Consider the following 11,056-nt stretch of genomic DNA (forward strand, 5'->3'; position numbering starts at 1 on the left):
CATGCCTAAATGTGCATCCCTGCAATGCATGCCTAAGCGTGCAGAGAAAGCAGGACCTTTGGCTGCCCTCCTGTGTTCATTGAGGCGGTGACTGAGACATCGACCCAATCGACCCGCTCTCTCGCCCCAGCGGGAAGAGCTCGCGCGCGTCTTCAAGAGGCAAGGGATGCCGTGTGCGACGCTGGCCGCTGTACAACACCCGGCAGGAACTATCCAACGCGTCCGCTTTGCCCTTCGCGCGGTGCTCGATTTTATCGATGTCGCGCAACTCGCCAGCCGCATTCAAACAATAGATTCAGACCGCGCCCAACGATCTTTCACTTGGTCGACGAGGAAACTTCTGTTTCTGTGCTCCCGGTGATCTGTATTGTGTGCTCACCCCGTTCTATCTTCTCTTCCATCTTTCTCCCCCCTTCCCTCGAAGTGACGCGGTTGTGGTGTCCTCGAGCGAGAAACTGTTACAGTGCCACTTCTCCCCGTTCTCATATTTTTCCCTACAAGAATCTCTTCTCCACACCCAACCCTCTCCAAAGTCAGGCGCCTTCTTCTTTTGCCCTGAACTGGTGCCACATGCGAACGTCACCCTTTCCACTCCCGCACACAACAGGCCAGTGATGCAGTAATGTGATTTGCCCAAGGGTGGGGATTTACTTTAGCTATAACCGCTAACGCTCGCATGACGTCGCTAGCGCTGCCATGTTGAATAGACAGCTTGCAAAACAGTATACTGCGCATCTGCGAGCAAGTTTCTTTTCCACACGAAAGCACCGACCACAGGCTAGCAGACAAACTTTTTTTCCTGTCACCACTAATACCTTTGTTTCGTTTGTTTTTTTTTTTGTTTTTTTTTTTCGTTTCGCCCTTTCTCTCTGTGCAAGCGGGAACTTACAATGAGGCGTGACATTCCTGCACTGTGTGGTGCTGATCTCGCACGCTGAAACGGGGACGGGGGAAAGCGCTTAGAGTGAGAAAAAGCAGTCTGGGAACGAGAGGTCTTGTGAGAAAATATCCTTGCTAGAAAGCCACCTTACAAGTGTCTGCAAAGTATACGCCGAGGGGCGCTCACTATTTTACAAAACGAGATTAAGAACAATAATGTAGCGCATGCTGTGTGGAAGCTACGGTAACGACGGAGCATCTCCTGATTGAATGTGGAGACATCCACCCAGGTGTATGTTTGGGCACGAGCCTACATGAAGCCTTGGGTTTTAGGGACAACAATGGAAAGCTGAACGCACTATAGAGTATTATTGGTGGCAGAAAAGCACACAAGTACACTCTTAGAAAAATGTTAGTAAACAGTTAGTATGGGGATGTACTGACTAATTTCGAGCGTATTTTACTACCTTCGCGGCATCCCTTTACTAGCCAGCAGCTAGTAGAGGTCGTAACTTTTGCCGTTACTAACCATGCAGGGAAGCCTTCTTGGTGTTTCTAAGTAACTACTAAGCCACCCACGTTGCCAGATCTTTCGTAGATGCTGCCGTAATCGTGACGGTCTTTAGCAAAATTTAAACAAACTAATTTTATTGATTACCATGTAATAAAAGTTTCGTGCTACGTGATGGCACACATACAAGCAAATATAAGGGCACACGATCATGTGTAAAAACATCAATTATTCTTCTAAATACTATGGCTGCTAACCAGTACGCGGTGTGCTATCCCAAAGTAGGAGCATAAATAGCCTTCAAGATGCCGCTATCAGGGTGTCGGAAGGGAACGAAAACCGAAAACGAAAAACGAAAAAAAAAAACGGTATTTTTGACCGGAACGAAAACGTAACCGAAACTTTATCTATTATTTCGTTCCGGAGTGAAACCGAAATTTTTTCAATCGTTTTTCGGTTCACGAGAAAACTTCGCCATCCGGAACAACTGCACTCATGCAACGTGAGCATATCTCAGGGTAAAGTATTAGCGCGTACCTTAGGAAGGAATTCCAAAGCAAAGATATGTTGAAATTGTGCGAAAAACGGAAACAGTGGCAACCAGAGATGTTCATATTAACGCAAGTGGACTTTTTGCGCGCCTGTCACGGAGGCCAAAGTGGAGAGGGCATTGTCGGCGCTGAAGTTTGTTACAGCGAAAACTGTTATGAGATCACAACAGCTCTGCCGCCGCCGGTGTCCGTGACCTCTATCGCATGAAATAAGACAAAAATGAAATAGGAAACAAATTTCTAGGATCGGATGGGATTTTCACCCGCGCCCTCTGCGTGACGGTCGAGTCTTCCACCACAGCGTCATGCTGCTGCTTGCAACTCCTTCGCAAATACGCCAGGCCTGCGCGGAAAGCGCAGCACATGTCACAGCGAAAGCTGGAAGAGCAGCCTTTCTAGAGCCCGTTATAAACCCTATATTGTGGCTACTAATACAAGTACACTAGCAACGTACCAACTACGCCAGAAATCACATTTTTTTTGAAGTTGGAAAGCACCCACCACGACATTATTCGTCAGTCTGCGGAGAAGCGAGGTACCATCTGTAAGGCATTATGTGCACTTTGTTGATGCGACGGTTGAAACGATGAAGAATTATGGCTGGGCCCTTTTTAATGGGTTGGAAGCTTTAAACGACCCACTAGTTACGTAATTCACATTGTGTGACGCCCGGTCGTTACTTAACTCTCCCACCACGCTTTATAACATACGTTAGCGTAAGAAAGAGAGAGAGAGAGAATTGACTTTATTGATACCCTGAGGAAATGGATCACGGAGCCTTTGGGCTTCCTTGACAACCAATAGAAGTACACTTGCGAGGAACCCACTACGCCATAAATCATCATAATTTTTGTGAAGTAGGGAAGCAGCCACTATGCAATTTTTCGTCATTCTGCGGCGGACCGTGGTACCAGCTAAACACCTGTAAGGCATTATGTGCTCTTTGTTGATCCTGTGGCTGATGACGATGAAGAATTATGCATCAGAGCCCTTTGTAATGGGTTGAACGCATTGAACAACCCACTCGTTGCGCAATTCGCGTTGTGTGACGCCTGATTGTTTTTACCTGAACCACACCTTCGTGGCATTTCGAGACAAGCTGTATGTTCAAAAATCGGGGGTTTGTTTTGGGTCCAAGGTTGCCCCCGTTCTCAGCGATATATTTTTTAGCAGAATGGACCGGGACTTGTTGCCAGTTTTGCAGAGAGTTGCCACTAGGGTTTTCCGCTAGGTAGATGATTTTTTGGTACTGGGGAAAAATATGCATATGGAAACCTTCGCGCGGGTTATTTTAGGAGCGTTCAAAGCAAAATGCGGGGGGGTTGAGTTTCACCTGCGAAGAACCAGTTAAAAACACTCTACAGTTTCTGGATCTTAGACTGCTTTTTTCAGCTGTCCATACATGTTATAAGTACGCCCCTCGGTCTAGCAAGCCCCTCTTAAGTTTTCAATCGTTTCATTCAAAGGTTAAAAAGCGGGGTAGCCCTCTCATGTCTGAAATCTGCTGTTACCAGGTCGTACCATCATTTGGTAGACCTGGTCACAGGCACTGCGGCTGTAACAAGCCGGCTTCCCCAAGTCTGTGCTACAGGATGTTTGTAGGCGCCTGATCAAGCATATAAAAGGGGGCCTTCCACGTGAGCAAGAATGGGAACGATCCAGATGGGCGTTAATTACTTACGTGCATGCTCTTTCGCACCGTATAAAAAAAGACCGCATAGGTATGGACTGAATGTGGTCTTCTCAGCCAAGAATAAACAGGGCAAGATGTGCTCCACGATTGGACACGCTCGACGCTGGAGACAGAGGGGCCTCTCGTACTTGCAACGTCAAGCACAAAGTTAGTTTTGTTACATCTGCCTCAAACCTTGTATACAGTATTCCATTAAGTTGTGGACGGACGTATGTGGGGCAGACTGGTCGCTGCCTTAACGTACGTTTAAGGGAGCTCCTCTCGTCGTTAAAAGGAAAGCCGCTCACGCACTTAGCAATGCATTCTGCGCAGTGTGGATGCGAAGCACGCGTTTCTGCCACGGATACCTTATTTGAGCACCGTGATCGCACCACGCGAGAACTGGCAGAGGCCTTTCACATACGCATTAGGGGATCATCTCGCATCAGTCACCCGCCACAAACGATTTCCAACAAAGAAGTTTCGCTCCTAAAGGAAATGGGTTAACAATAGATACGGAGAGATAGTGCCTTGGTTTGCACCGTTGACCGTGCGCATGTGCCGCGAGTGACGTATCCGGGTATATATTGTTACGTCCACAGTAAGGGTTTGGGGTTTATTTACAGAAGGCTTGGACGGAAAGACCGCACAGGACGAAGCTGCCGAGAGATCTTCTTCTTTTCCACCACCACACACTTCGTCTTCTTAGTCCGGCACATACACGGCGTAATATTTCCCCCTTCGCAGACGAAGTGCACCGCGTTTTAGGCATCGTCCCGCCGACTAAAAGGTTTGAGGCGAGCCACATGGGTGACCTCAGTCTTTGTAGATCGTCTCCCACTAGCTGTCAGTCGGGCTATTCTATAGTCCACTGCACTGAGGCGCTCAAGGACAACGAATGGGCCGCCGTAGTTTGTGAGGAGTTTTTGGCACAAGCGATCTTCTTCTTTTCCACCACCACACACTTCTTCGTCTTCTTAGTCCGGCACATACACGGCGTAATAATATGTTTTCTTCTGGCCTAATAAAGCCTTCAGTTGATAGTAGCGCTGGTGATGTTTCCTCCCACTTTGTCGCTGTCTTAGTTTGCGCAAAAAGGTTCTCAAGATGAATACCACACTACATTACATACGTTAATGTGGTTCCTTCCCGATATGAAGCCTGTATATGGTCTTTTTGCAAAGCAGTTTCAAGCACCGACACGGTTTTGAGGTAGAATACTGCGCTCCCACGCAGAGGGTCCAGGTTCGAACTTCGTTCCATCCTGGATATTTTTCTCTTATTTCGTTGTTTTTTTTTTTTTCATTTCGCGCGACAATGGGTATACGGGCAGCGGCGGCGGACAACTACGGCGCCAAAAACCGCCCTTGTTTTGATCTCATAACAGCTTTCGCTGTAAAATATTCTATACAGATGTCATGTCGGGCAAGGAATCGCGTTAACATAAGTAATATAGAAGAGTAAAATAACAACCAGTCATCACACAATGCTAACTGCGCACAGAGTATGTGGTTTAATGGTTCTCACCCGCTGCAAAGTGCTCAGCTATAATTCATCATCGCCATCAGCCACAGCACAAAGTGCACATAATGCCTTACACATGTGTAGCGGGTACCACGATTCTCCGAAGAATCACGAAAAATGGAATAGTGGAAACTTCGCTACTTCAGAAAAATTACGACGATTTATGGCGTACAAGTGCACCTTGCATTTGTACTTGTATTAGTTGCTCCAAGAGACTCTACAAAGGGCTCTGCAAAATCCGCTCTTCTAGCTTTCGCTGTGACTGTGCTGCATGTTCCGCGCAGCCCTGGCGGTCTTCCTATCAAATCAGCGGTCTTGCACATGACAGCATACATTCGATGACGTGCTGCTTCTGAGATTGTTCTCACTCCCTTGACACAAAGAAATTAGTTTCCTGCGCAAACCATAAACCTTTATCCATCGTCCGATTCCGCTGTAGTGTTTTCTGTTGATTCGTCCGGTTTTGTCCGGTTCTTGTATCTCACGAAGGTCACATGGTTTTGTGACGTGCGCAAGTGAAGGCACCTTTGTTCGACGCGATCAAGGAATAAGCTTTATTGTTGTGAGTAGCGCCCATGTTTCTAGTGTCTCTTCCTATGTGTCCTCGTCTACACCAGCGCTAAGAAACTGCCTTTTCATTATGCACCAACAAGCCCTCATCGTTACGCTCGTTCACTCGGAGTCCGAGCTTCATCCGCGTAATGAAGGTCGGACATGAAGGATACCACATCCGGCCGGTGCCGGCCAGTTACACGCTGACGTAAAACTGTGGTAGTCTACCAATACGCGATGAGGCGGAGGACAAGCGAAGCTATTGTGCGAGCAGGCCGAGCGAGAAAGTTGCGAGGCGATTATCAGTTCTCCTTGTCGCATAAACCATGGGATAACCAAACCTACCACCGCCGCCTCTAGCGCCTTCTGATACGTAGTAGCGCGTACCAGAAGGCGCGTTTTTCTGTGCATAGGCGCGGCGTGCAGCCTGGTCCAAGTAAAAGCTAGCGCCGTAACTAGGTCTTCTAAGTGCTTTAACGCGATAGCGCTAGGGCGCACGTTCGAAAAAAGAAGCCTGTCTGTGTCGAAATTGGAAAGAAATCGTCGCCTTTTTGTTTTAGTTATGTCGAGAGAAGATTCGGTAATTCGGCTTTGGTGGCCACCTTTGTTCGTTAATTCGATTGGGTGACAATACTGAACATCATGGGTACTTCACGGAGAATGGAAATTTCTGCGTTAAATCGGGAGCTTCGTACAATCAGGTTTCGTTATATCCAGTTTTAACTGTATTTCTAAATAGGTGAAGAAACAAAAGCTGTCGTAGAGCAAAACTGCAAGTTTATTTTTATGTCCAAGTTAATACCTGATATCTTATGCTGTATGTTATTAAACACACCATATTCGTGCGCCCTATGTCCGCATAGTTTTATTCTACATGGCCACTGTTATAACAGGTATATAAATGATGTACGCGTGCATAACGGTGTTCTGCTTCTTCTGAAATAAATATCTAATAATATACATAATGACCACAAGCAGCTGTTTCATAAAACAACGAGATTACTTAGCATGAAACAAACCCACACAACAGAGATATGGGATGAAACAAACACGCCGTTTTGATACCTAAAGAAGCGATCACATAGTTTGCGACTATTATTATTACTGCACGCTCGCTAGCTCGTCATTTTTCGCATTTGATTCCGGCAACCAAATCTGGGGATAATTAGAAGCTTCGCTTGAAAACAGGCTGTCAGTCTCCTCAAAATATTACCCAACGATTACATCGCGAGAATAGGTACAAAGCCAGATTGAATGGTCCGCAATGCTGGCACTTATTAGCCTACATGTTTCGCGAGTCCACAGCCAATTGGGAACAAGGTGCCGCATTGCATAGTCACTGCGGCTGCTGCCCCTGCAACCCCCCTCACTCAATGAACAGAACGCATCTATCACAGCCCACAAATTTTCACTAGTTTATGAAACTGCTGTTTAATGACCAAATGAAAGCGTATAGAGTTGTTTGAGATCTCCCAATGTCCACATTATAAGTCGCGAGTGAGGCAATGATGTTTCGAGTAGCAAGTTACACGGACAAACTCGCCATACAGTAGATACTGCACCAGTCAGTACACACAGGACATTGTGCAGACCTGGCGCGCGAAAACGCGATAGCTTGAATTTGCGTGATCTTGGATGCATTGCACTTAACCACAGCATAGGACACAAAGAGCCGCAGCCTACCACGCATCCAAGATGTCACCCATCTTGAGGTACTGCCGTATGTGCAGCCAGCAGTATCGATTCAGGTCGGTCAGTTGCAGATGACCGTCATTGCGTTTGTGGCAAGTCACACCATACTTGACAACACCTGCCACGCACATGAAGTCGTCCAACTCGGAGAAGCTCTTGACGCTGCTCTCAATTCGCGACACAGCCTCGTTTTCGTCGACGGATGCGAGTGCCTGCACTTTCGATACCAGCCCGGGGTTCCAGTGCACCAATTCGGCCGCTGCGGCGCAATATCTGTGTCTCGTTCCCATGACGAAGTGCGCCGCGCGCGTCACTAGCGATAAGTTGCGGTGCACGACGTTGCCAACGACGAACATTTCGTGGCGCATTGACCAGCACCTATCCAACTGCATGCCGAGGAGCGTGTAGTTGCTTGACACTATCGGTGACAGCTTCTGGGCCAGCAGCCTGGTCGACCTGCCGTCTTCGTGCAGGTAGTAGGACAGGTTGTAAAGCGTCCGACTGGCCTGCAACTTGTCCACGAGCATCTGCATCTCGACCTCGTCGAAGTAGATCCCCTTAATGACCAGCTTGCGTATGCTCTTGTTGAAGCACAACGCTTGCATCAGTAGCCTCTCAGCACGTGCCGTGGCTGACCAGATTCTGGAGAATGAGTTCATTTCCAGATCTCTGAGCACCGTCGTAGCCTTAATGTACGCTGCCATCAAGGGCATGGGATCGTAACCCAACCACTCCTCCCGTATGTTGAGGGTCAGCGATGTCACGTGACTGCACGAAGGTAACAAGCCCAGGGCGGTATGAAATGGGTCGAAACCACGGAGACCAGTCGAGGTGATGGTGATGCAGGACAGCTCCTTGCACTCCCTGAGTGTGACGACGGGGTCGCTGACAAGGTGTGGTCTGGAGAAGGAGAAGCGTTCCAGCAGGTCAGTCTCCCGTAGGGCCTGACATATCTCGGTCGTGGGTGTGAAACAATCTACGGCGATGCCCTTCAAAGATTTGTTTGACGCGACAGCCTTGAAGAGAGACCTGCACTCCTCGAGGTTGAAGCAAGAGAGATCTATAGTCAGCCATTCCAGCGTAGTGTTTTCGCCGAGAGCTCTTATCCACGGACAAATCCGGCCGGACACGCCATCAGATTCGCGAATTCCGTCACTCCTGTACAAACGACACTCTACCATGTGGAACGCCCTCAGCGACCGGTTTTCACTGAGCATCTCGGCGACGAGCTGGCTGTTCCCGTTATCCAGCGAGTAACCGATCAGGCTCACATCGGAGATTGTGGTGTTGCTGAAGAGCGAGCGGATGATCCGATTCGGTACGTAATCGTCACTCGAGTAGTACGACGTCACGATCAGGCTACGAAGCGTTTGGTTCTCGCACAGGTAGTCGGTGAACGCGAAGCCGATCTCGGACAAGATCCCGATTACGCAACAGCCTATCGAGAACGTCGTAACTGTCCTGTTTCGCTTGAGTCCGTTAAAGATAATGACCACCCCTTCTACGTCATCCACAAAACGCCCGCTCAGTTTGAGCGTTGTCAGGGATGCGGTGCTCACTAAAAACTCCGAAAGACCCTCGCAGAAACTCCGCTCAAAAGTATTCATCTCGCAGTTCAGCTCTTGCAGATGGTTCAGGAGTGGAAACGCGACAGCGAAGCTCTGTGACTCAAGCGTGCTGATTTCGCGCAGGCACACCTCGAGCTTTCGAAGGCTCGGACTCTTGGGCAACGCGTCGCATATGAGCTGGTGGTGATCCTGAATAATGAGCCTGGTCAAGACCACGGAAACCAAACAGCGGTGATAAATCAGCAGGCGGTGCAGAAGCGTAGCGGCCGCGTACTCACGTCGCGGCGACTGCGAGGGAATGTCTAGGTCATCCACAATTGTGACGAGAGAAAGTTCGCCAGGGTAAAGCTCCCTCAGCTGGAGACCTAGATGCCAGAAGAATTTGTTCCATATGGTAAGGTCCCTGAAGATATCGCAAGGCCGACCCTCGCTGCTCCTGCACGTAGTCGGATAGTTTATGCTGGAGCCGTAGAAACGACTGTTTTCAAACTCGAAGGCTGACGTGATTGACATCGGTTTGCTCCGACAACACCTTTGGTCCTCATTCGTACGCTTACGCTTGGGCATGGCGAGTGATAGAGTCACTGGGTGTCCTTCCGTTCACAAACGCTACAAACCGTTGACGCGTGTCCGGCCTCCATGTCACACGCGACGCCGCCTAATCTCGGAGATGGCAATTTGAGCAAAGCACGCAAGCTGCCTTTCCTGACAAACGCAGAGGCAGCACAGATGCGACGCGCAGTAAGTAGCACTCGCGGGCCCTTAGAAATGCAGTCAAGGTTAGAAGTAAACACACCGGCTCTTGCGTTCACCTTGGACCTTCACAGTATTTGTCCTAAGTGACTCCTGGTATCTCTGTGCTCACAACGATACTGTTCACTCCGTAAATCCACTTGGCATGTCATTCCCCTTCGTCGTGAAACGTTTTCCATCCCCTTCTTTTTCCTCTTACTGTCTCGTCACAGCGGCTTCCACACCCAACCACTGGCGGGCTCTCGGTTCGTGCACAACTCGCGGAAAACACCCTCCCCACGTCTCGGATGGTAGGGCGAGAGGACGATGGGGTAGTTATAGTCCCAACCGCAGGTGTCACGGGCTCGTGTCCACGAGTACGCGCAGCACTGCGACACCAGTGCCAGATCGAGTGAGGAGCCGGTGTTACAGATAGCGAGTCCCGCGGTGGCGTTCGCTTCCGACAAGTGCCGGCCGCGTAGGTCGGTCACATCGCTGGGAACGAAGCTGCCGACGACCTGGCAAGGACAGCACACGACGCAGCGGTTCCGCTGTCAACGTACGCGGACTCCACGGATTCAGCAAGCCAAAACATCCGGCAAGAGCTCGCTCGCAACCACCCCGATGAGCGAATACCAGCCTCCGGCTGCCCGCTGCCGCTTCGCCATCTACCGGAAGGGAGAATCAACAGAAAGGAGCGCTGCCTCCTCCTCACGTTTCGGACCGGTTCCTTCTGGGGTAGAGAGAGGGAAAATAATTCCGAAAGAAAGCAGATAATAAAAGCGCCTTTAGGGAGGGGGGAGCAACGATAAGATAGCGAGAAGGAAAGAGTAGAGGACAAGAGAGAGAGGCGGGATGACAAAGGCTCGCTGGGCTGGTATCGTGGAAGTTTGTAGTTCCAGTTCCACGGCCGCTGGATGAAAAAGCACACGGTACGGCCCATCTATAAACGTTGGTACGGCCTGCCGCGTCGGGTGGTTTTCTATGGGAGAGCGCGTGTCCGCCGTAGTTGCAGTTGCGGCCGCTGCGGCGTGACGGGTGTTGGCGGCGCCGTTGGGGCTCAGCCGCATCAAATTAGTTGGTGGTTGTCACAACAGTGATACCACTCAGTTATTCTAAGCGGTTTTTTTTTTCTATCTCATCTATCGCATTCATGTCATATCATGCAGTCAGTTGAGTCCGCGTAATCTGGTTAAATAGCCACTTAAATTTCCGTGTAAGTGCTGAGCTCCTGGCACTTTTTTTTCAGGACCATCTTTTTGCTTTTTGTCTGAGAGAATATTCACACAGTGCACGTAGCAACACTATAAGGCGCTGAATGTGTGAAATAGTGGTTGTTATACTTAGGAGTGCGTAATGAATGCATCGTTTGTCA

General features: G+C 49.3%; 1 protein-coding gene across 2 annotated transcripts in view; it reads right to left on the bottom strand.

Annotated features, from left to right (window-relative positions):
- LOC119400063 (uncharacterized) overlaps nucleotides 1–10,159 on the bottom strand; it is a 28,456-nt gene extending 18,297 nt beyond the window's left edge. The window contains exon 1 of one of the 2 annotated variants that reach the window (XM_037666988.2): nucleotides 9,769–10,159. Coding sequence is in view for 1 of the 2 variants with exons in the window: in XM_049417953.1 (XP_049273910.1) it covers nucleotides 7,760–9,516 (1,757 nt within the window). In the remaining variant the exon portion in view is untranslated. The other variant, XM_049417953.1, reaches the window with a different exon arrangement.
- Nucleotides 10,160–11,056: the final 897 nt, after the last annotated feature.

Source organism: Rhipicephalus sanguineus, chromosome 7 (assembly GCF_013339695.2).
Source record: "Rhipicephalus sanguineus isolate Rsan-2018 chromosome 7, BIME_Rsan_1.4, whole genome shotgun sequence".
Lineage (NCBI taxonomy): Eukaryota > Metazoa > Arthropoda > Arachnida > Ixodida > Ixodidae > Rhipicephalus > Rhipicephalus sanguineus.